Below are 24,664 nucleotides of genomic sequence, written 5' to 3' on the forward strand. Positions count from 1 at the left end.
CACCACACACACACACAACACTCCTACAGTAAAACAAGCAACCACAACAAGCACAAGCACGGAAGTCAAAAAAAAAAAGGCACTCTCGCACACAAAAATCCCGCGCACACCCCGTACGGACACCGTTGGACATAGACGCTCGCCAACACAGACGCCCACACGTGCACATGAACCCACAAAAGACACAAAAAAGAAGAGAGAAACAGCGAGCGAGCACCGCGTTCAGCCGGTGCTGTCGGGGGAGGGGGGAGGCGAACAACCAAAACGCACATGCGACACACACGGAGCATCAACACAAAAAAAAAGAAAGAACAGAGAAAGAAACAACGAATAATGCACCGTACACACGCGCCGCAACGCACGCATGCACGCACACACACATACAAAAAGACACAACTACATACATTTTTATCATTTTCGCACGAGATCAGGGAGCGCAGAGACCAGGAGAGAGGGAGGACACAGAGAGAGAAGCAAGAATCTGGGCAACATCCCACGATCCCCTCCCTTCCTCGGCTCTCAGCGCAGCTGCAATGTCACCTATTCCGCCCAAGGGCATGCGCGCATGCTCAGCCGCAGCGCACTCCTCGTCGCATGAGGCAATAAGTACACACTGGGGGAGAGGGAGGGGGGGGCAGCCAAAAGTCGGCTGCGCACCTCCAGCATTTCGCTTTCGCCGCTCATTCCCCCTTCCCTCGCGCGCTCTCCCTTCCCCTCGTCGCTTGGGTCTCTTTTTTTTTCGAAAGAAACCGACGTGTACGCGTGTCTACACGCGCCAAAAACAACACAAAAATATAACAACGCTACCAAACAAGCCGCGACGCATACACGCACAAACGTACATGTTCGATCCCTCGCATGGGAAGGATGAACGGTTCCGCACCAGCGCCATCCGCCCCGCGCAGACGACCCGGTAGAGAGAGACCATCAACGCCACGACGCAAATAAAAAAAAAAGACTGAACAGAGCATGAGAGAACGGCGCAAACACAGGCACAGAAAGAAAGAAAGATAAAACGACAAGAAACGTACGGACGAAAGACGCACCGAAACAGTACAGAAGAAAAATCCCCTGCGCATCAGAAAGACAGCCACGAGAGAGAGACAGAGAGAGAGCCGATGACACCAAATTGGCAACACATGAAGAGACAACGAAACACACACACAAAACAGAATGAGCAACGGAAGCAACGAGAAAACGACAAACACGAGAAAGAAGGAAAACATTAACTCCGACACAGACACAGACAGACGGAGAGAGAGAGCCGCTTATGCTAACATGCCACGCGCTGACGTGTGCAAGCGGGGAAACGAAAACGAAAATGGCGTTCATCGCTTCGCGCACTTCTTTCTCCTCTCTCGCCCGCCTTCTTGCACGCTTCTCATTATGTATCTCTTGTCCACAGTAGTGCATTCACGCGCTCTCTGGGCTCTTCCTCGTCTCCACCCCCCCCCCTCGATCGCTCTCTGCGAGCTATCCCTCCTTTCGCTGCTCCGCGGAGATGCGGGTGTCTGTATGTGCATGACGCACGGAAGATCAGCGGAGAGGATGTGACGCAACGTGAGGGGGAGGGAGGACAAGAGCAGAGAGGAACGCGGAGAATGTGGCGGAGAGAGCGTTCGTCCAGTTCAATTCTTCATCAGCTTTTATCCTGCTTTTTTTTACTTTTTTTTTGCTGTTCCTCTTCGGAACAACGAGTAAAGAGACGGAGAGCTATCTATTCCTAGAAATGAAAACCAAACCATAGGGCAAAGTAGAGCATGGCGAGAGGCGGAGGGGGTGGAGAGGTCGGCACAACACAGCACGCGCAAAAACACAAAGGCGCAAAGAACGGTACCTAAGAGCGAAAAAAAAAGGAAAAAAGAAAAGGCGCGCGTACGCAGAGGGCGCAAGGGCAGGACTGCTCATCAGGCGTCATGTAACCGTGCGCGGTGGGCGACGACCAGCGAGAGACGCACAGAAAGAGCATTGAAGATGAAGGAAGCGGTTGCCGTGCCTGCACAACTGCATGCATGCCATCGACGTGCTAGATGGGCGAGAGGAGAAACAAGGAGTGCAGATCGCGGCCGCGGAATGAAGCTTGCAGCAACCTCCTTTCCGTTGACCTCAGCGTGTCGGCACAACAAGGAGATTTCGTGCTGATGTGGTCATCACTTGGTTTCTCCCCCCCCCCTCCAACCGCCTCTGCGTGCGTTGCGCTCTGTTCCTCTACTTTCTCTCCCTCTCCCCCTCTCTCGCTCTCGCTTCGATACTTCGCAGTGCTGCCGTTGAGAGAAAAAAAAAGATTTTGTCTCTTGTTCTGGGCTGACCCCTTTTCACAGCTGCTCGCCTTTCATGTAATATATATATCGTGTATCCGAAAAGTAGAGCCGCCATACAACGTGCTTCGTATTTTCTACTCGAGAGAGAGGGCTGTGATGTGCGGCTGTGTGGCTGTGTGCATGTCCTCTGTCCGTGACCCCTCGTGAAAGGGTTCGAAGCGATGACGATCGCACCACTGAAAAGCCACGAGGAAGAGGCAGCGAGGGTCGTTGATGAGGCGCACTCACACGTGTGCTCACACGCCCATAAGACCTCATCCGTCTCCCCGCTCTCCGTGGACAGCGCCACGCCACACAGGAACGCCTGACTCACGGCCTTCTTTTCGCCGCTGCGTTTTCCCCTTCGTGGTTTTCGTCCGTCGTCGCAATCATCCGGGCACGAGAACAAAGGCAACGGAAGCCCACGCGTGCACGGGAAGCGCGTTGCGCCGGGAACACAGACGGCGCGTGCGCAGTCGTGTGCATTGCCTATGTGCGCAAGAGTCATGCCACGCTACAGGTGAAGAAAGCCATTCTGAAAATTCAACCGGCACGCACATCACAGGAGAGACGCCGAAATAGACGGCGGGAGATGTGGGAACAGGGCGTGTGTACACACCCGCGCGCATGCGCAGGTGCACCTCGGCATCTTAGGAATGGGGAAGGAAGAGGTAGAGGAAGAGAGAGACGGAGAGCGGTGAGCGGTGAGCGCACACAAGCACACACACACGCACACGCACTCGGCCCCTCGATCGAGATATAAAAAGGAAAAACTATATAGAGAGAGGGAAAGAGGTCACCTGCAACTGCCTCGACAATCATACAGACGCAGACTTCACCCTTCACGGAAAAAAAAAAGGAGGGCATGGGTATGTGCGCATGTTCGAACGAAACACACCAAGCAGAGGAGGCGATACTTTCGGCGTGTCGCATCGCTACAGCATCAGCACTCATAAGCAAGAGCCTCTCAGCCGCATCTGTGAGTCATCGAGCAGGGTAGAGGCGGAGGAGCCGCCGAGGGATGCAGAGGCATCCCACGCAACAACAACAACAAAAAGGCGCTGAAGAGGAAGCTCCAGCTGCTCTCCTCACGACCACAACGGTCTCAGTCATTGTCTACCGGCTTCTCCCGCTCTGTTGGCCGCTGCGCCACTCTCCGCACCGCTGACATGACGCTTCCCCTCTGTCATCCTTTGTTTCTTCGGGCCCGCTGCAAGGGCGCTCTGCCGTCATCACGCTTCTTCTGCGTCTTTGGCACAGCCGTGCGACCGGCTCCCTCCATCCACCTCGCTTCGCCCCTCCACTCTACTTGCGAACCAGCTTGGCCTTCTGCGCTTCGCTCATGACCTCGATCTCGCTCGGCAGGAAGCGGAAGAGGTCTTCCGGGAGATCCTTGTTATTCGGCAGCTTCGTGGCGGAGTCGTGAAGCTCGTCAAAGTACGGATGGCACAGTGCTTCGTAAGGCTTCATGCGATCCTCCGGCAAGTACTGCAGCAGCGCACTAAGAAGATCGTACGCCTCCTTGGCGTCCTTCAGCGAATGATCACAGAAAACGCTGCTCCACGGGATGCCCTTGCTATTGTATAGATCCACGTCCGTGTGCGACGGATTCAGCTTACGCAGCACCTCGCGCGAGGGGCAGCCGAGCACGCGCACAATTTCGTGCAGCTGGCCGGCGCTGTTGTCGCCGCGGAAGATGGGCTCGCCAAGCATCATCTCAGCAAAGATACACCCCACCGACCAGATGTCGACCGAGGTCGTGTAGTGCTGGTTACCGAAGATGAGCTCAGGGGCTCGGTAGTAACGAGAGCAGATGTATGCCACGTTCGGCTCCGACGGCGAGAGTTTCTTCGCACTGCCAAAATCGCACAGCTTCAGTGTGCCGTCCGCCTCGTTAACGAGCACATTGTGTGGCTTGATGTCGCGGTGGCACACGTTTACGGAGGGCAGGTGCAAGCACCCGATACTTCGGATCAGCTGAAAAAGAAAGACCTTGATCAGGATCGGCGGTGGCGCCACTTGACGGCGGTAGTAGTTGCGGCAGCAGCGGTGCAGCGTATCCGGCACGTACTCCATCACGACATTGAGGTAGATGTCGCGGCGGTCGCGCTCACCCAGGGTGTAGAAGTAGCTCTGGAGCTGGACGATGTTGGGGTGGTGCAGCACGGCGAGGTCCTGCATGATCTGCAGCTCGCGGTTGCGGAAGCGCGGGTCTTGGATAACCTTTTTGATCGCCACGCTCATGCCTGTCGACTTCTCCTTCCCTAGTTGCACTGTGCCGAATGTACCCTGCCCAGCCATGCGCTCCACCTGGAACCGGTCCATCTCCTTGCGACTTCGTTCGTCCGCGGCATCGGCAGCGTTGAGCGACATGTTGTCTCGGGTGTGACTGGATGACGAGGTGGTGTTTCCTTTTTTCTTGTTACTGGGGCTGAACTTGGTGGTGAGCTTCTCGAAGAAGGACGGCGTAGTGGGAACACACAAGTAAGGCGGAGAAGCAAAGAAATGGAAGGGGAGATCAGAAACACCCTGGAAGAAAAAAACAGCGACGGCGCACGGACACGGTGACGCGCGCACGCGAACAGGGCGAGAGCGAGAGAGAGCGAGATAGGAACGCAGACAGCGCTAGAAAACACCAACGCAGAAGGAAGTTGGTGGGAAGAGATGCTGCCGAGGCGCGCGCACACACACAATCTTACAAACTAGCGCACTTCACATGCGCAACGCACGCGAGAAAAGCAAGGCGAAAGTGCGGAAGATGTGCGGTGGGGTGGGAGAGAGAGAGACGAGCTGCCTGCCACTCGCAGATGCACGGGCACGAACACGAGAAATCGACGAAGAGAGAAGAGGCTAGAGCACACACCACACACAACTAAAGGACAAGGGAGAGAGGTGTGGCGGAAAGAAAGATGATGGATGGCGCACCACCTCACACCTACACAGACGCACAGGCAGACGTAGGCCGAGCCGGAGAGGCAGGGCTGCTGCTGCGGCGGCGGCTCACAGAGAGAACCAGCGAGGGGAGCGCAAGACAAAGACAAGAGCGAGTCTGTATAGCAGACAAAGAGAGCGCACGGTGGTGCTCGGAGGGGGAGGGAGGGGAACGGAGAGATGAAAAAAAAAAACAAAGAAAACGATGAGACGCTGCACTGTCAGCGCCGCTCCTCGTTTTCGTTCACGGAGATGGGCGTTGGGTGGGATATGCCGCGTATGTGCGTGTGTATCAAAACGGTGTACGCGTAATGAGCTCCGCTTGGTGGCTAGAGACACTTTCCTTTTCGCTCTTCTGTTCCGCGCTTCTCTCTGCTGTCCCAACACACTGTCTTCGAGTGCGTGGCTGTATTCGTCGCGACCGTGTGTGTCTCTCTCTCGCACTCGTCTGGTTCTGTCCCGCGTCACACGCAAAACAAGAAGCCGGTGAGGCGAGGAACGGGAAGAGACGCCCAACGACACACACACACACACGAACGCACACGGAGGAGAGGAAGGAAGGATGTCAGCCTCTCTTTCTGTTTCTCAGCAGAAAAAAAAGGGGAAAAAACGCGCAAGCCGAATCGTGCTGCCGGCGGTCCCAACGCCACAGGTGCTCCTGGAGAAGGCGAGTCCGTTACACCTCGAGAACGAGGCGCGATGGAGAAAACACAGGGAAGAGTGTCCACCGCAGGAGGGAGAGGGGGTATATCGTGAGGGCGTGAGGCGATTCAGTTGTAGACTGTCTATCTGTGTGTGCGTTTGTGGGTGACTGCCTCGGGTGGGCGAGGCCGGGAGAGCAAAGTAAATGGAGTGAATCACCAACGTGCGCACAAATGTGAGAGGAGGGGGGCTGGAGAAGGGGGAGGGGGATGACGGGGGGAAGGTACTAGACAGGCTGCACTGAAAAGATCGATTTTTGCTGTTGCTTGGTTATTTCTCGATTCGCTGTGCAACCAAGTGATCTCAGCCGCGGCGTGAAGCAGCGGCAAAGTCAACAGATGGAGGGCGAGGTGAAGGAAGCAGCGGAAAGTCACGGAATAAACGAAACACCCGAAAGGACCATAACAGAATCAGAAACCGATGGCATGCACGCCCACAGGAGGAGGAGGACGTCCCATGTGGCACACGCGCACACAAGGCATACAGACAGGTGTGCAGTGGTAGTGAGTGAGCGCACCGACATACGCCTGAGGCCCCCTTCGTCTTTCTCTGGCGTGGCTCGCAAGCGCTAACTTGTTTGTAGAAAGAGGGAAAGACAAGTCGTCACGAGGTGGGCGGAGACAGGAGAGTCGCTCTCAGCTTTTCAAATTTCGTTCCTTTTCCTTTTCACGGTCACCTATGCCATACTCCCCGTGCGCCTCTTTGCCAGCTCCTGTATAGGTCTCTCTCTGTGCCTTTCTCTCGTGTGGCGGAGCGCCCGTGCGTCTGCTTGCAGCACAGCACCGGCACAAGGCAAGAGAGATACTTGGGAGCAGAGAAAGAGGAGGCCAGCGGCAAGGATGGAAGGTAGCACGGGTGAGGGTAGTCACGTATGCAATATACCACGATAGCATCGAACCGCGTCACGCCTAAAAAACGCAAGCCAAAGGAGGAAAAAAGATGAACGCCCATCACGTGGATGGGCACAGACCTGTTCACAGTCGCAGGTCGCCCCGACGCCACGCCGTCCAGGGCACGGCCGCCCACATCAGCAGGGATGCATCGCACTCGCCTCCCCCCTACGTCGTAGGCACCTGACCCGGTCACCACCTCAAGTGATTCGGCATTTGGCAGGGATATAGGAGGGCTGCTTTGGCCTCCTCCACCCACACAGAGGGTGCGGGGCCGCTGGGCCCTGAGATGCCACGCGCGGAGGTGTGTGTCCCTCCTCTGTCATCAGGGACTCAAAGCAGCAAACAGAGGATAACGAAGACAACGCCGCTGTGCAGGGGAGTCTACACATCGGCATGGGGCGCGCACGCACTGCTGCACCAAGAGCAGAGACCGAAGGTAGGGATAGGAAGCGGTGCAGAAGCCGTCATGGCTGAAGGGGCGAGGACGGCGGCGGTGGGTTCAGCGCATGCGCGGCAGAGAACGGCGAGGAAGAGACACAAAATATATATAGATGAGCAGCGCTTGCGTGCGCCGTGTTGAACAGCCACCACCACCTTCACTAGCTCGTGTGTGGTGGGGGCGGGGACGGAGGAGGGGAGGGGATGGGGAAAAACGCACACGAGCCGATCGGTACACACAAACAGCCATGGGCGTCTTTGTTGTCTTGCGTTGTTTTCATTTTTTTTTTGGGGGGAGAGGGGTTTTCAGGGAAGAGGGCAAGAGCAGAGATCAGCGCCCATCAGTGCGGAACGCCGTGCATCACAGTGGTTTCGCGATTTAAAACGAAAAAGGAAAGGGAAGGAGCGCATGACCACCACGCAAGCCCATGGCCTTTGTCGAACGGCCACCATCTGAAGCAGCGGCAAGACGCTGGGCAACGCAAGACGCGCGTGTTGCTCTCTGACGCCCACGCTCTCTCTCTCTGGCCTCCTCGCAGCTTAGCTTCACTCATTCTTTTTCTTTGTGAAGTTGGTACCCTCATGCCTAGCTGCTGTAGACAACGTGCAGGTATAGCAGCGGCTTCGTCGCTGATCGAGCGTCCACCTCCGTCATCGCAAACGGCACCAAGGCATCCACGCGCACTTTCGACACCTCGTTTACCGTGATCTGCGCAGCAGTCCACTGCCTGCATAGTCGCTCCGCCGGCGCCGCCTGCTGCAGCGTGGACGCCACCCGCTGCACGAAAGCCTTACCTTCCCGCTCAAGTCGGCCCTCCGCTGCAACGACATCTGACGCCTCTATCTCGTTTAGCTGCTGCAGGCGCTGCTCGACGTACGCTGCAACACGCACATTCGCCTCCACCACGTCCACAGGAAGGTCGATGACCGGCACGCATGGCGGCGCACGAGGGCGACCACCCACACCGTTCTCTGCCGCCAAGACAATGCCCGTGCAGGGGTGATAGGGCCGATAGACTTCCACCACAAGCTCTCTGAACAGCTTCAACCCCAGGCTGATCTTCGACTTGGGCGACATGAATGCGTCAAGCGCGGTGCTGCGTGAGGTGGGAGGGAGGCGGTGGTTGCTGCTGAAGGCGCGATTGAGAACCTCCAGGAAGGTCGTCGGGGCACGCGAAACCTTGATGGTCATGTTTACGGTGTCTACATCGTCGCCTCGAGGCACCACGTGTGGGTTCGGGGCCGCAAACTGCCGCAGCAGAGCACGAGCGAGGCGCAATGCCGCCCTCTTTGCATCCTGTTTCGACTCCGGCTGGCCTGCCGGCACGTGTGGCGTGATCACCTCCACATCGACGCTGGTGCCAAAGACCGCCAGCGCCTGGAGAATGAGGTAGAGCTGCTCCAGTGTCTTGCTCTTCCCGTCCTTGCCACCTGGAGACGACCTCGCCGAAGGATTCGTGCTGGATTTTCCGGTAGGCGACCCGTCGGTTTCCACGAGGCCCTGATGCACGGCAATGTGATACAGCGCTTCAGCAAACCGCAGACCCGTCGACGTGTAGTGGGCGGCCAAGTTGCCGTCGCCGAGAGCGTCACCAATGCGGCGCGCCAGCGGCGTGAGAACTTGCTGAATCACATAGCCGCGCTGCGCCGGGTCATCCATCAAGCGAAGCAGCGGCGCCAGTGCCGAGACGTGAAGCGGCACACTCACCGTCGCCTCAATCTCCACAAGGGTGCACGAGGCACCAGTGGAGTTGACGGCGACTTGCTGCATGGGCCGCACCTGCACGCTTGGTTCAACCATGTGGAGAAGGATTTCGATGGCTGCAGAGAGCTCGCTGTTCGGGTTGGCGCCGGTGCTCCACGGAGCAGAAACACTGATGTTGCTGCGGAGCTCCGTCATCGTTTCTGCCAAGAAGGCCTGCAGACTGCTGGTCATCTGCGCACATGTAGTCGCCGAATCCGCTAGCGGCTGTCCTGTCTGCGCTGACTGCACGCGCACAAGCGCCGTGGCGCGCATGATGACGAGCTGGTTCTCGGTGTCCATCCGGTCCGCTATGCTGCGCTCCTGCAAAAGGGAGATGGCGACGTGGTGGTAGTGCTTGTTCGGAATCGCTCGAAGGTTGGGGGCTGCAGCGAAGCCGGTCCCTTTGCTGTCGTAGCGGTACGGCGTCCACGCGGGCAGCTGCGCCTGTCGAGCGGCGCAGGAAGCACAGCTGCTCAGGTGCTTCCGCGCCCACTGTCGCACGCCACGCACGTCATTGGGGAACAGCACGAGGAGGCCCGTCGTGCGCACAGCAGAGGCGTTACTGGTTAAGAGGGCAGACACGCGCCCCGGCCCGTACGGCGTGAGCGCTTCCAGCGCGGCGTTCTCGAGCTTCTGGAGAACGGAGGTGGCGACCGACATCTCTGGATCCTCCAGCTTCGCATGCAGACTGTACAAGAGGCCGTCAAGCAGGGCAGAGCCGGTATTGAAGGTCATGTGCTGTGTGCGACCGGCTACTTGCGCAGCCATGCACTCGCCCTTCGCCACGCGAAGCTCCGTTACACGGGTGATGAGGTCTGTGAAGGCCTCCTGCTGCTCCGCCAGCACTGCCTGGAATGTGCGCGTTTGCTCCTGCAGCTGCGCCATGGTCGCTGCGTGCGCGTCTTGCTCCGCCTGCAGCTGCCGCCGCAGCGCCTCCACACTCGCGGGCGCGCTCATGGCCAGCGATCACGGATACAACGGCGAGAGAGCGAGTGAGCGAGAGAGAAGGGAAAGTGGCTGATGGGGATGTCTATCGACGGTGAAAGGAAAGTCGCGAGGGAGCGGGCGTGTGTCTTTCGCTGCAGGCAACCACAGAGACTGGTGGAGAAAGAGTGACAGCGTGCCTTTGCCGGCATACAGGCAGAGCCGCAAGGAACACACACACACGCGCGTTCGGGCAAAAAAAAAAAAAACAAATGAGAGAGAGAGCCAACGACTAAAATGCAGGAGGGGGGTCAGTGCTGCGGCCGCGCACCAATTCCATGAACCTTGGCAGGGTCAGAGCACCGAAAAAACGCCAAGAGCAGAAGGGACATGAAATACAAGGGAGGGAGTCTGAGTTTCTTCCAACGACCTCGCGCGCGCGCTGGATGGCACTGCGATGATGCCGACGAACGAATGAGAGGAAAGGGAAGAAGCTTTAGGGGGTTCCGATGAGTCAACGACTCATACCCGTGTTGGCAGGGGGGCGGCGATACCATCTGTGTTCTCCGTATCGATGTGTGCGAATGGCCGTATAGCCACGCATTCCAGCGCGTGGGCGCGCGTCTGCCTTTCTTGCTTTGCGTTTTGCGCTTGCTCGGTTGCACTCTCCTCACTGCGGGTGTCACGACGGTCGCACATGGCACAAGGAGGAGTTGTGGACGGCCACACCACAGAAGGGAGGAGGAAGGAGGGTTGGTGCACTAGCACGGTGATGGCGCGGCTGGTGCGGATGGGAGGAGTCACAGTTAGCAAATGACGGTTGTGTGTGTGTACGGCACATCAACTCACAAGAGGGACGAGGGGCACAGGGAGGGACGTCCGCGTCAGGTGGAGAATTGCTAACAACAGCAGCGGAAAGGGAGGGGGGCATCAACAACAAAAAAAAAGAAAGCAGGCGACAGAGAGAATATGCACGCCTGCTCGCGACCACCAGTACACCACCAACCCACCCTACGCACAGACCGCCTCTGCAGTCACGTGCCGTAGACACGCCAACCTGTAGCAGCATTTGGACGGGGAGAAAAAGAAAAGGGAACATGAGGGAACCATGACGCACAAGAAGAGTTGAGATGCGCAAAGAGAACGTCATCATCATCGTCGCGTGAAGGGAAAGTAGGACGCACGCACGCAAGCAACGCTGACGGAAACCACATCGCCAGCACATTAGAAAAAACAAAATGAGAGTGTGAAGAATCGATAGCGCCGGCATCGCCAAAAAGCAGGTAAAGAGAGGGGGGCGCAGGTGGTGGTGCCGCGCCCATAGCAGCACTCGTGACGCCTGTATGTGTATCGGCGTGTGCGTACCGAACAGTAAATGCTTTAGATGTGTTCACGATGGCACAGAGATGCATGAGGAGAGAAGGCAGAGAGAGAAAGACGCCGTCCATGGGTCACGGCTGGAAGGGCGACTGTGCAGGAAAAGCACTTTACCGCTGTGTCCGTCGGCAAATCCAGTAAAACGCCTTCGCGAAGGAAGCACTTTCATTTCGGCACACCTGTTATAGGTGAACTGCGATCTTCTTCCTCCAGTATCGCTCGAAGGCAGCCTCCGTTTCTTTGAGTCCCTCCTCCAGGCTCACCTGCGTCGTGTCGAAGACTTCGATGTCACCCTTATAAGGCAGGTGGCGCAGTTTGAGCAGCTTCCGCTCCACATCGAGCTGGCTGGCCACTCGCCGCTCGGCGTCTTCACGGCTGATTTGGTTGCGCATCATAACGCGATCCACCGCCGTTGCAGAGGTGCAGTGCGTCATCCAGAGGTCGGTAGTCAGTTCCAGTACCTCCGTCATCTCACAGAGCAAAGCCGCCTCCACAATGACCAACCCGACGGCCGGTGCTGCCAAGACGGCGGCATCAGGCGACGTCGAAGGTGACGGGGACGGCGGCGAAACAATCGTCGGCGTCTGTATGGCAGAGGACAAAGTCTCAGCCGACCCCATGAGGGGCGGATATGCTGCTTTAAGACTCGCATACACCTTGGCGTGCTCGTCTTTGATGGCGGCGGTGATGTACGGCCAGCAGATCGAGTTCAGCTCTTGCAGCTTGCGCTCCTCAGCAAACACGATTTGGCCCAGCACACGACGATCAATAAATGGCTCCGCCTTTCCTGACCCCGCGGCGCTAAAACCTCGACCGGCCCCCTCCTGTATTCGTTGGGTCGGGGGCCCTGTCTGTTGACTCGCTGCTTTAGTCGGAGCCTGCGCGGTCAGGATAGCGGTGCCGAAGTGCTGCAGCAAATCGTAGTAGCATGGCTTGCCAGGCTCGTAGATGTGGTGACCGACAAGGTCTGCATTGATGTAGTGAACCGCCAGCGCCGAAGAAGACGGGATAGCTTGCGGGCGCATCGTTCTATCACTGCCGAGGGCTGCTGAGGGAGTCGCGTTATTCTTCCCTGAACCTTTGGCAGCAGCAGTGGACTGCTGCCAGCTCTCCGCCACCTTCAGAAGGTGCTTGCAGCGGGAAGTCTTGCCACTTGCGATAGTGCCGGTGAAGCCGATCGTGCGAATGGTCTTCATCGTCACGGCACGCTCCCCCTGTGTGTGTGTGTGTGTGTGTGTCGGTGTCTCCTCAGAGGGTCTGGTTGGAAGAAGAGCGAAGAGAGGACTGCGCACGGCTTTCCCGTGTGTAGGGGCGCAGTCGCTTTTTTTTCGGAGTGGGGAGGCGTAGCGAAGCGAAGCAGCAGGGGTGGGGGCTGTGCCCGAAGAGTGACTTCTGGCTCCGTTCCTTTACTGGCGCCTCACGTATCACTGCGCGAGTGTCCGTTGGCGGGTGAAGATGCACGTCTGTTGTGGAAAAGGGGGACGTTCGTTGAAAGAGGTTCGTCGCTTCTTTCAAATGTGACAGCCCCTTCTCATCAGTAGAGGGGAGATGGGGAAGGGCGCTGCTCGTACGCGGCGACGTATCCACATGCTGTGTAAAGGAGCGGACAAGTGGTGAGGTGAAGCACGGATGTGCGGAAAACAGAAGAGCGTTCAAGGGGAGTGGTGAAGTGAAAGGACCGGATCCAAACGAAAAAAGGCGTGGAAGACCTGAGTCATCAGACGAGCGATTTCCGGTCCGCTGCGACGGCCACTGCTGCAAGCCTTTTCAGTGAAGCTCATAGAAAAGGCACCAGCACCGGGGTGCGTTCATGCTGTGGGTTGCACTCGGAATGAAAAAGACGTCAAGACCATCTGCACAGCGCTAGCAAAAGGTGGAGCGGGTGCACGAGAGAAACAGTCCGCGAAAGACGAACACGGTGTGAGGGAGAGGGACAAGAATGGAGAGGCGCTGAAAAAAAAATAAGAATAGCGATGGCGCATCACCGTTCTGCATCGACAGGTCGATTCATTCCCTCGCACGCGCATCCCATACACCCAATAACGCACATGCGCACGACCGTGCAGACGCCTCCTCCACGCCCTCCTCTGGTTGGTTTTTCGTTTTATCACGTGAACGCTTTTTTCTTCGCTGCTTTGTGGTTACTCATATATTAACACTTGCTGGATGCTTTTACGCTGCTCTCCTTACGTTATTCGATGATCGCCGCCGCACCACCCCATTTTTTTTCTGTTCTCTGTCCTTGCCTTGCGCACATCACACACACACACACACAAGTGCACGTGCACACGTACACGCCGGCACACGCATGCGCGCACACGCGAAACCAAACGACCGGCCATCTTTTCTCGGCGTTGCGCTCGCCCTTTCCTTGGTCCCTTTCGTTCATTGCATCACAGGGAAGGGAAGGCCACGCCATATGAAGAGACACGGAAGAGCAACAACAAGTAACGTCGCGCCATGCCGCACACAAAACCGCCACAACACGAGGTGGGGCACACATGCACACATCACCGCGCAAGACCTTATAAGAGCCAGAGAGGGGGCGCGCAGACGGCCACACGCGCAACGCTGAGCCAGGGGCAAGAGGGGGACGGGTGTCAAGAAACGAAGAAGCGGAAGCACGAAGCACAAGCGTACACGCACCTTTAGTGAAAAATAAAAGGCAAAAAAAAAAAGAAAACAAGAGCGAGAAGGCATTAATGCACAGCCTCCGCCGTCAACACCATCAACACCACCCACGTGGGCCCACGAATGGCGGAGAGAGAGGCAGGAAACACACAAAAGAAAAACAAAAGGAGGTGCGACGGCGAAACGGCAAGAAAGGCCCGGGCCCTTCATACAACACATCCGCGCATCACACACCCTGGCACAGAGGCATTCTCTTGTCGTGCAGCAGGTACTCATGCCTTCACCTCCTTCTTCCGCAACGCCGCAGCGCCCTCCCGCGTCCTTCGAGCCCCAGCAGAGGCCGGCTTCTCACGCACCTCCTCTATGCGCATCTCCTTGTTCATCTCCGTCAGCTTCGCGACGACGTTCTTCACGTAGGTGGCAGCGGCGTCAACGGGGCGCTCCAGCTGCACAAAGGCAAACGTAATCGTCTCCGACGCGGCCTCCTTGCTGCGGCGACGCTTCTCGCTCTTGACGATGTTCACAAGTTTCACAGCGGCTACCGGCGTCACTACAGCGCGCACTTTCTCCTCCGTCGTCGACGCCGGCAGCTCCTTCAGGATGATATCGTAGTAGATCACCGAGTCGGACGTGCTGTGCGCTTTCTTGGTCGGTTTTGGCTTGGCAGACGCCGCTGAGGGCGAGGCGGCCTTGTCCTTCTTCGCACCTTTGCCAGTGCCCTTCTCCCCAGCGCCCTTCACCTTGTCCGTCACGCGCACCGCCGTGTTGGAAAAGGGGGCGCCCTCACTCACTTTGTTGAGGCGCAGCGCCTCTGCAAAGCTTGCCGGCTTCTTGTTGGCCGCCGGGGCCCGCGCTGCCGCCTGGTCCGCCGGTGGGTTGGCGGTGGCGTCAGCGGCAGGCGCGGGCGCTGCCGTCTCACAAACATCGGCGCTCTTGGCAGGGGCCGCAGAGCCCGCAGCCGGCGTCTCCCCTGCAGCAGCAGCAGCAGCAGGGACCACTGCCGGCTCCGCGGCCGCCTTCAGCACCGGCGTCTCGGCCGCCCACGCCGTCTGCCCAACAGCCGAGTAGCTCAGCTTATCGCTCTTGATGCCGTACGTATTCTTCTCCAGCTCACTCAGCTCCACCTCCTGAGTGAAGGACTGCGTGTTGTCGGCGCTGACGAACTGGCCCTTCATCGTGACCTTGATTGCGCCGGAGGTGGTCGGCACGGCCATGACGTCCTCGAGCCTCACTCCCGTCAGGCCCTCAGCGGTGAGGGACGTGAGCAGCGAGGATAGCTCGGCGGCGCCGTTCGCCTTTTCGAAGCGGTGCACAACATGCGCCGAGGGGGTGTAGAGGACCGCCAACGTCTCCGGGGCTTTCACGAGTGTGGTGTGGTAGTGCACCGCAAAGGTCGCGCCGATTTGCTGCAGGAGCGCGTCGGACGTACGCATCGTCACTCTGGTCGACAGCGTATAGCGGGGGAGGGGGGATGGAGAACGGATGTGAGATGGGCGCCCAGAACGCAGGGAAGGGTCTCTCTCTCTGCGTGTGTGTGTGTGTGTGTTTGTTTGAGAGGCGTGTGAAGGGTAGCGATTAAAGGCGCGCCAAACAGCAGCTTACGCTCGCTCTTTCTCGCTGTGAACAGGGCTTAGTTAGAGGTGGGAAGGGATGCAAGTTTAGTTGTTAATCAGAGTGAGGCCAGCTGACTACCGGCACGACCAACTGCGCTCTTCGTGACACACTCAGAGGGGGGAGGGAGGCGAGCGACAAGACCTTGCCGTGTGTGGAGATCTTCCACAGTGTCTGTGTGTGCTTTTCAGCGATGCCGTCGCGATGGAAGTGATATTGGCCCGTTAGAGGTTTACAGAAGACTTAAGAAATACGAAGAGAGAGAGGGGCGCGGTGCCTGCTGAAGCGAGAGCAAAATCGGTGCGCGCGTGCACGTGTGTTTGTGTGCCAGCGATGGGCCTGGATGCTCCCGTATCGAAGGTGTAAGGTCATGTGCGGGCGCGTAGGGCGGTGCGTGTGCGGATGCACATTAGTGGATGTTGTGGCGGAAGCACGCGAAACAAACAACCAACAACAACGAGGCGGGGCCGCGTGCAGCCGCCGCAGCGGGTGGAGAAACGAGGGAAAACGAAGCAGAAGAGACGGGATGAAGACAGAGGGGTAAGGAAGAGCTGAGGCGATCTGTGCGCGCACACACACGTTCACGTCACCAGCAACCACGCACGCTCGCTGCAGTCGCGCGTGCTGCTGCAGATAAACAACCGGAGAGCGGCGGATATGCGGCTGCGTCTGGAGCGCAACGATAGCCGCATGCATGATAGATTAAGAGAGGGCTTGCCCCCACTCTATGCTTTGTGACCACCATGTGCGTTATCGCGTGAACGTGCACCCCCCCCTTCAGTATGTATGAGCACGACTTTTACATCGGCAAGAAACAGTCGAACCCTTCCAAGCACCGTTGCACGTCCGATATGGAGGGGAGGAGGGAGAGGTCGAGGGGAGCCGACAAAACAAGCGGCGAAACGAGAAAAGCGGTTCGCCAACAGCCAACGCAGACACGCTCACGTCCCTTTCTTTCCTTCTCCAAGCGCGAAACCTCACCATACACACGTGCGCGCCACCACCCGCGCCTCCAACGCTCTCGCACAATCAGTCCCACCGCAAGCGAGACAGCGAGCCCTCCCCCTCCTCCTCCAAGACGGCACGCATCGAGGGGAGAACAGAAGTGCAGCAGCGAGCATCACGCATCGACGGTAACACGCAGCGCTGAGCATCCCGTCTGAACATCAGCAGCGACGACATTGTAGAATAGCATCAAAGTGCGGAGATGACGCGAAGGATAGGGCATCGGGGGTTGAAAAGGGGGCGTTCCCCTGCACTCTTGCGCCTCTCGATCTCCCCGACATCCCGCCAGCAGTGCGTGGCCCGCAGCGGTGCTGCCGCAGCCCTCATTTGCTCCCTTCTGCTTGTTACGACTTGGAAGCCCACAAGCGCTGAGTGCGCTCCTCCGGCGTCATGCGCATCTTTGCGTCAAGGAACTGCTGCGCATCAAGCACCTTCCAGTTAGAATGCACGCGCTGGCAGCGATCACAGCGGCACGTCACCAACATGCCAGAGTACCCGGCGGCGCGGCGCTGTTCGTCGTGGTAATTGCGGCAGTGATCATCTGACTTGAAGAGAATGGGGTTGGCGATCGGCTTGTACCCCTGGGCACTACGCTGGATCGCCGAGCAGTCGCCGCACCGCAGGTAAAACTTCTGAAAGAACCTATTCGACATGGCCGTCGATATTGACGATGGATGAGCGAAGGCTGTCAAGAAGAGTGTGGTGGGGCGTCTGTGAAACACACGCACATGCGCCACTCAGCAGTCCCGACCACAGTGCTGTTACCCCTGAGTTGCTGCTGATCTTCTAAGCGCGGCACTAGCAGCCGCCACGTGAGCGCACACGCGAAGAGCGGTGTAGTGGCGGCGGTGTTGAGGGCGTCGTGGGAGATGCAGCGAAACAAAAAAGGAAATGCAGAGAATCGAAAAATAGAGATCAAGAGAGACGACGGCGACAACGGCAACGACGACGGCGTTCCATCAGTAAGTCACAGCACCTCGGTGAGCGTCTTTGTTGAGGTGAGTTTTGGGAGAGAGCAACGGCGAAAGGAGAAAGGGGGCACGGCTGATAAACTGAAACAGGCCCGGCACCTCAGCAGCAGCGCCGCCGTGTGCACCAAGAGATGGCGCGGCAGCAACGTCATCGCGTGGGTCCTGCTATCACCTCGCCACCACCACCACACTCCCTCCCTGTCCATCAAAATCTAGAAGGCGGGGGAAGGGCGGAGGGTGAAGAAGACAGAACAAGAGTTCAACAGCAAGAGAGGCGTTACGAGACGTCCGCCACCACAGTCACACACAGCATAAAACGCACAGCAACACACATGCAGGTATTGCATCAGACATCCAGCACACGCACACCGTAGCGACCGCGCCCATAAAAGCAGCACAAGATCTATCCAGGCGTGACTACGTTTGTACGCGCAAGCAGTCGTCGACCAGAAAGAGAAGCCCTCTGCAGCCGCCTCACGTCACCAGCGTCCTGCGACGCGGGATCCGCTTGCCTGCTGCCGCGCTCGTCGCCTCCGCCAAGGAGGTCTCGAGACCCAGGTACTGGCCCTCCTCCTGCGCTTTCAGGCCTATGGTAGTCATGTTTGCCCGCCACGCGCACGCGGGGCAGTGTGCAGACCACTCCGTGATGCGTGGGTGCAGTGGCGCTTGCCCCGGTTCTGTGAGCCCGGTGCGGCTGCGAATTGTCGCGCGGTACGGCTGCCCGCAAGACTGGCACTTCCACTCAGCACGGAACTTGCTCGTCACGCTCAGCGAGCCTATGTTGTCGTTCTTCTCATTCTCAGCCAGGCCCTTGAACAGCTCCGGCTGCGCTTCCCTCAGCGCCACCACCGGAGTCTGCTCTCTCAGAACCTCGGAGGCGTAGCGGCCCTTGCAGAAGTTGCACCCAGCGTGGAACTTGGTGCGCACCGAGACATTCTTGCGGTACGACGAGCCACAAAAGAAGCATTTCCAGTAGATGCGGCGGTGGTCGTTCCATCGCACGTCGCTCATCTGGATGTTCAGCTCCTCCTCGTTGCGCTTCACATCGATGTCTTCAATGACGCTGCTGTAGCGAGCAGCAAAGTTCGTGAGCCGGTTAGAATCTCGCGTTACCCAGTTCACACCCTTCATCGGCAGCTGACGACCAACGCTGTAGTTGAGGTACATGGCGCCATAGCGCATGTTCGGCCACACGCTGGACCAGCGCGACTTCTGCTTGAACTCCGCCGCCGCCAGCGCGCATGTTGGACGCAGCATCGCTTCAACAAGGGTGCCCCTTGGCGTGCAGAGGTTTGTGCTTGCTATGGGTAGAAGGCGAGAAGGTGCCGGTGTCCTGTTCACGGCAACAGTGGTCCCCTGTGCCTCACGTTCTTCTCCAAGCACGCGTCGGCAATGTTCGGCGGGGAGAGTTGGGCTGAAGGCCGAGGTATTCACTCGATAGCCGTCGGCACAGTTGCCCAGCAAGGCAGGAAAGAGCGAGCGTGAGAGAGAGAGAGGGACAGAGAGGGACAAGGTGGGGAAAGCGTGAGCCACATATGCAGCGCATGCCAGCGCAGGTCAAGAGAGCATCCCCGACTCGCGCGACGGCGATGCGCTTCAAAGCGAGGTGGGTGGTGTCGCACGGCAGACACGTGCCCCTTTCTTCCACCACCACCACGGCCACCATCACCCCCGATGGCCGTGCTCTCGAGCAACACCCCTTCGATTCCGGCTGCTCTGCTTGAGAGGCATGCTTGTCTGTGCGCGTCGTGGCGACGTCTGTGAGCCTGTAAGACGTCGTGGACACATGAACAGAGAAGGAGAAACAGAGAGAGGTGCCAAGACGTTGCGGCAGAGTCTCTTGGGCGTGGCTCCTTGGTTACATGTGAGCGCACACACAATTTATTATATGCGCATATGCGCTCTGAGCATCAAGCGAGAGTTAGTGCGTGCATAAAAGCGTTAATAACACAAGATAGACAAGTGGACAGCGTTGTGTGTACATGTGAGAGGAGACATCCATCCATCCATCCACACGCACAGAGAGAGACACTAACACAGGCACCGTAGGACAACGCGACATCACGACCAAGAGTAACGCCAAAAGATAGCGTTGATGTGAGTAGAACGGCCGATGAGAACAAGAAAACCACCGGAGCAAGCCCGTGCACACAAACGCACATTCACGCCCTACCGCATCAGCAATGACAGCAAGAGTCAAGGTGAAAAAAGGGTCGAAAACAAGAATGCCCGAGAGCGGCGCCGCGGGAGCGAGAGAGAAGCGATGGCGCGCACCCGAGCGCGCACAGCGTCGTGCTCACTGTTTCGCCACAAAAAGGCACGAGAGTTCCGGGGAAAGTGTGGCGTGTACTAGAACGCACCTGCGCGGCGTACGCAACACATACCGAGTGCCGCCCTTGGCACATGAGGCCCAATCGCAGGTCGGAGACAGCGGCGCCAGCTCCAGGTGGCGGATTCGTTCACCTATCGCTTCGTGCGTACGGGTTAGAGCGCCGCTCTCACGCAGTCACACGCACACACGCACATGGAAACGCTGCCTGTACCGCAGCAGCTCCAAAACAAACAGCCACAAGCCCCCCCCCCTACGGATAGCCCAGCCATAACTACGCTACAATCGCATCCTCGGAGAGTCTTAGTGGCTTCGGCGGTGGCGGCTTGCGGCCACGCAGCTCGCGCGGTGGTGGCTTGCGCTGTGGCTTCTCCCACTTGGGTGGGAACATCAAAAAAAGCACAAGGCGAAGACTACAGAAGACGACACACCACATAATGATAAAGCGCAGCCACGCCTGGAAAGCGATCTCGTTCATTGCGAAAGGGTTTCGGCGCGGGTCCTTCGCCGCCGGATCCTCTGCCTCGTCGTCGTCCGCAAACGGATCCTTCTTCACCCGGCCCGTGTGCATCTCCTCGTAAAACTGGTCGTAGCTGACCTTGCTCTTGTGGTGCGTGCGGGTCGTGTAGCGGAAGCCGCTGTAGCGGTTCGCGTTGCCGCCAGCGCCGTCGCTGCCGCTGCCCTCCTGGTCTTTTCGGACCCACACCCCACTTTTTATTTGCTCATACGCCTCCTGCACCTCACGGAATCTTTCGTCGCTGCCGCCCGGGGCATCAGGGTGGTGCTTGCGGGCCAGGACACGGTACGCCTTCTTGATTTCTGCCTTGTCAGCACCTTGCTTGATGCCGAGCACCGTGTACGGGTTCTTGCTGCTCGCATAGCGGGCCTGCGTCAGGAGCGGGGCGGTAGACGCCGCAACAGCGGCTGTGGCGCCGAATGCAAGAGCGTGGCCGGCCACCGAGCAGGTGACATGGCGAAGACCGGTCCGTGCGACTCCACTCACACGCATCCCCTAGTCCGTCAGCACGCTGTTTATTACTCGGCTTGTTCTCGCTTGTGCCTATAACTCCCTATGTCAATGGGTGTAGCAGTGCTGTGATAGCAAACCGCTCGCTTACCCGTGTGCACTCCGTTAGCCTGGCACGTGAAGTGGAGACAGCAGCGACCCGGTTCAGCTTTCCCAATGGCAATCACCAGCGATGTCTACAGCAGCAAGCACCGCGCCGCGTCGTCAGATGCTTCAGCGCGAGTGGCGTGTGTAGGTGCTTGGCGCAGGCAGGCTCCCACGCGTTCGTGTATATGGATGCGCGTGTCACTCACCGTGGGCTTGTGCGGGGGTGACGGAGAGAATATAACAAAAAAGGGGGTGGGACCGGACTAAGAGAACGAGAACAGAGAGGAGGTGTGGTGGTGCTGGTGCGGAGAACGGGGAAGGGGGGGGGACATGCGCCTGGCGAGGTGCCGCACGACTGTGTAGTAGAGATGCACCGGGACAAGAAGAGGGAAGTTGTCCCTCGGTCAGTCAGTGCACACGCGCGCACCCATGGGTGATCAGTGTACATGCAAATGCGCATATACATACCAGCATGGGTGTTTAGGAGAGGTGAGGTGGAGACGAGGGCAGAGGCCGAGTGTCCGTGATGAGCGGCGATGACACGCAGGCCACAAAATCGAAACATGCACGTCAGGGCCCGCGAGATGAGAAGAAGCGAGACTGTTTCGACAACGCACACGCACCACGCAGTGGTGTGTGCGTGTGTGCGTGTGTCTCGCTTTGGTCTGACGGATTTCAAATCAGGGAGAGACCGTGTGTATGTGTATGTGTATGTGTGTGTGTGTGTGTGTGTGTGTGTGGTGTGATGTGGTGTGTGCGTGCAGACGACCGAAGAAGCGAAGCTTCTCTGAAGTCCAACGCACGCATCGCCCTCTCTCTTTCATGGTACGAAGCAGCCGCGCACACACGCACACAGAGAGGATAGTTGCCATTTTACAGCGCAAGATCTGAAAGGCGCACCTGGTGGATCGATGTGATTTCAGAGAGGAGGAGGAGCACTCACAGAGCGACCGCCGCACCGAGCAGCAGAGAATGGCACTTAAAATGTAGCTGAAAGGTGGATGCAACTGAGTAGGTGAGAGGCATGCACACACACACACACACCAGCACATACAGAGGCACACAGCACGCTTAGCACAAGCACGCACATCCTCAGTGCTGCACCTCAGCACATTTGGCCAACGCAAACGCGAGCGCACACGTGCGAATCAAAATAAAGAGATCGGAGAGGGGCGTGCTGGACACACACGTGTATCGTGGGCCGCCCCCTCTTAGAGGAAAGGAGCGAAGCAACAGAAATGACAGTCATCGCGCGAGAGATGCAAGCTACCGCGACGGGGGAGGGAGGAGGGGAGAGCAGCTGCGCAAGCACGAATTGAAGAGAGATGCGCACGAACGCAGAATCGACTGTACATCACGGGCACGCGGATACTCGCGTATGCGGGCCAAAATCACGGCCACACAAGATAGCAAGATACACGCCGGAAGCTGAGCAGAATTGGGTGCGAGAACGCGTAACGGCCTTGACCCACCACCAGCCTCGCGCATGGCTTCCTCTCTAGCTCCCATCAGCTTCTGTCAAGTGCCAACCGCACTACCGGAGGTTGGCCGGCCGCTGTGGGCGTGGCTGGCCGCACTGAGCACAGAACTTCGACTCTGGACGCTTGTAGACGGTGGCGCAGAAGCGGCAATACTCCGCGTCAAGGATCGGATCAGCGGCAGGGGAGGCGGTGATGGCGGGCAGCGCGCCTGCAGAGGACCCTCCCTCCCGATTCTTTGCAGCGGCAGTCGAGGAGGGTCGTCCGCCCGCAATACTGCGGGGCGCGCTGGAGGCCGTCGGTGCCGTCATCGTCGTGTCCGCAAGAGCACATGAACCACTGGAGCGTTGCTTAAGGGCAAGGTACGTAGCGGACGGTTCGATGCGGCCGCCCATGGTCGCATCGGTGAGCACCGCCTCACGGACGTCACCGTCGATGCCGGCCAACGGCGCATACGCTTCACAGACCGGATGGCCGTCGCCTACCCGCATTCCCTCGCTTTCCCAAACTGTATCGTGCGCCTCCCATGGTAGATCGCAAACGACGCACAGAAAGGCGGATGTGAAGCCGGAGCAGCCACCGCAGCTCTTGCACCGCATCGACTTGGGATCGTGCACCTTGTGGCCGTGGCCGCAGCGGCACTTGGCGCTCCACTCTGACGCCTTCCAGTTCGCTCGCCGCGTGAGCCAGCCCTCACCAATCTCGAGCGGCGTGTTTGGCACGTACCGGTACCGAGCACACGAGCAGCCGACCTCCTCGCAACGCCCCTTCCACTGGGCCAGCTGCGCATCCGTCGCAGGTGCCGTAGAGGAGCCACACGAAGGCGCGTGTCCCTTGTCGCCGTCGTTCCCCACAGCCTCCCCGTCACGTCCACGACTCGCCTGCGCGGCGGCAGAAGAGTTGGCGGCACGGGCCGGCGTGGTGTGCGCCGCGAGCGGGTGGCCGCAGAAGCAAACGTGTCGGTAGCCGATGCGGCAGCAGAAGTCCCCGTTCGCCCCACTCAGCCGCGGCTTCTCGCGGCAGCGCCAGACGCAGTACACGCCCGTCTCCCACGCCAGGCGCGCAGCATCGTTCTCCTTGTTCAGCACGCGCCGCGATTCCTTCGACGGACCGAACTGGCGCACACCCCACATCACCTGCTCCTTTGACGTACCGTCACGAGGGAGGTGCTGCGCGATCATGGACTTCACCTGGGTGCTCAGCTCCCTGATCTCGTCATGCACCATGTCCGACTCGACAATTTCGCCATATGTTGGTGCGCCGCCGCTAAAAAGGGTGCCACCATCACGCGTAGACGCTGCTTTCTTTGCAGTGGTGAGACTGCAGCGAGCAAGAGAGGGCTGAGCAACAGATGGGGGTGCTCCGCCGCCGCCGGCGCGAACCATGAGAGAGCTGCGCTGAGGACGCGTCGCAACAGCGCGGGATGGGGAACAAGACGGGAGTGTTGCCTTGGGCGGCATCGCTTCTCGGCACTGCAGTGGCAGATGAACCTACTCTCGTGTGGATGTGACTGTGTATGTGAGTGAGGATGTACTCACTGGAAGATTATAAGGAAGAAAGCACAAGAGAGTACAGGTGGAACCCAAAACACCGGTTGCCTACACGTCCGCCTGCCATCAGATGACGATGGAGTCGATGCGATACAGAGCGAAGCGAGAGCAGCAGCAACGCTACAGTCCCCTCCCCGCTCTTGCCCCCACGCACAGCAGAAAGAAAGACGAGAATGAGAAGCAATAAAGGCATGCAAGAGGTTTACGTCGACTGAAACCCGGCGGCAGCGAGAACGACACGTCCTCAGCAAAACGGAAGTAGGGACATCGATGCGGGTGGGGCCTCAAGCCCCAGCCCTCCCCCGACACTCGCGCGAAACGACCAGAACCTCTGGTGTGAATAAGGCAAAAAGAAAAAATAGGGACGGGGAGGCAAGAGAGAAGCAACAGCAGAGAGATAGAGCGGTTGGACCGCCGCGGTGGCTCCGCCACATGCAGTTCTCCCTCATCCTGTGTGCACGCCCTGCACCGGCCCTTGGCATCTTTCCATTGTTCGGTTGGGTGGGGCGGGGCAGCACGCGTGCTTCACATTATGCATACCACCCAACGAGAAAACAGCCACAGGAAATAACGGGGCAGCGATGGCGCGGAGGGCTCCATCCCACGGCAGGATCGGTGCACATCAGCAGACACATGGCGTGAGGGAATGCGCACCCCATCCGTTGC

At 58.5% G+C, this 24,664-nt stretch overlaps 8 protein-coding genes across 8 annotated transcripts; all 8 read right to left on the bottom strand.

Annotated features, from left to right (window-relative positions):
* Positions 1-3,605: 3,605 nt before the first annotated feature.
* Positions 3,606-4,673, bottom strand: GSK3 (glycogen synthase kinase 3; the record flags this gene model as incomplete). Its single annotated transcript, XM_001464807.1, has 1 exon — positions 3,606-4,673. The coding sequence occupies one exon, from the start codon at positions 4,671-4,673 to the stop codon at positions 3,606-3,608; it is 1,068 nt and encodes a 355-aa protein (XP_001464844.1).
* Positions 4,674-7,850: 3,177 nt separating this feature from the next.
* Positions 7,851-9,965, bottom strand: LINJ_18_0280 (conserved hypothetical protein; the record flags this gene model as incomplete). The annotated part of the gene is made up of 1 exon (XM_001464808.1): positions 7,851-9,965. One exon carries the CDS (start codon positions 9,963-9,965, stop codon positions 7,851-7,853), a length of 2,115 nt encoding a protein of 704 aa, XP_001464845.1.
* Positions 9,966-11,491: 1,526 nt separating this feature from the next.
* On the bottom strand, positions 11,492-12,505 carry LINJ_18_0290 (conserved hypothetical protein; the record flags this gene model as incomplete). Its single annotated transcript, XM_001464809.1, has 1 exon — positions 11,492-12,505. One exon carries the CDS (start codon positions 12,503-12,505, stop codon positions 11,492-11,494), a length of 1,014 nt encoding a protein of 337 aa, XP_001464846.1.
* Positions 12,506-14,212: 1,707 nt separating this feature from the next.
* Positions 14,213-15,373, bottom strand: LINJ_18_0300 (conserved hypothetical protein; the record flags this gene model as incomplete). The annotated part of the gene is made up of 1 exon (XM_001464810.1): positions 14,213-15,373. The coding sequence occupies one exon, from the start codon at positions 15,371-15,373 to the stop codon at positions 14,213-14,215; it is 1,161 nt and encodes a 386-aa protein (XP_001464847.1).
* A 1,527-nt stretch (positions 15,374-16,900) lies between these two features.
* Positions 16,901-17,209, bottom strand: LINJ_18_0310 (conserved hypothetical protein; the record flags this gene model as incomplete). Its single annotated transcript, XM_001464811.1, has 1 exon — positions 16,901-17,209. The coding sequence occupies one exon, from the start codon at positions 17,207-17,209 to the stop codon at positions 16,901-16,903; it is 309 nt and encodes a 102-aa protein (XP_001464848.1).
* A 792-nt stretch (positions 17,210-18,001) lies between these two features.
* LINJ_18_0320 (conserved hypothetical protein) lies at positions 18,002-18,784 on the bottom strand (the record flags this gene model as incomplete). The annotated part of the gene is made up of 1 exon (XM_003392355.1): positions 18,002-18,784. One exon carries the CDS (start codon positions 18,782-18,784, stop codon positions 18,002-18,004), a length of 783 nt encoding a protein of 260 aa, XP_003392403.1.
* Positions 18,785-20,130: 1,346 nt separating this feature from the next.
* LINJ_18_0330 (conserved hypothetical protein) lies at positions 20,131-20,865 on the bottom strand (the record flags this gene model as incomplete). The annotated part of the gene is made up of 1 exon (XM_001464812.2): positions 20,131-20,865. The coding sequence occupies one exon, from the start codon at positions 20,863-20,865 to the stop codon at positions 20,131-20,133; it is 735 nt and encodes a 244-aa protein (XP_001464849.2).
* Positions 20,866-22,504: 1,639 nt separating this feature from the next.
* LINJ_18_0340 (conserved hypothetical protein) lies at positions 22,505-23,674 on the bottom strand (the record flags this gene model as incomplete). Its single annotated transcript, XM_001464813.1, has 1 exon — positions 22,505-23,674. The coding sequence occupies one exon, from the start codon at positions 23,672-23,674 to the stop codon at positions 22,505-22,507; it is 1,170 nt and encodes a 389-aa protein (XP_001464850.1).
* Between the last annotated feature and the right edge of the window lie 990 nt (positions 23,675-24,664).

Source organism: Leishmania infantum, chromosome 18 (genome assembly GCF_000002875.2).
Source record: "Leishmania infantum JPCM5 genome chromosome 18".
Classification (NCBI taxonomy): Eukaryota; Euglenozoa; class Kinetoplastea; order Trypanosomatida; family Trypanosomatidae; genus Leishmania; species Leishmania infantum.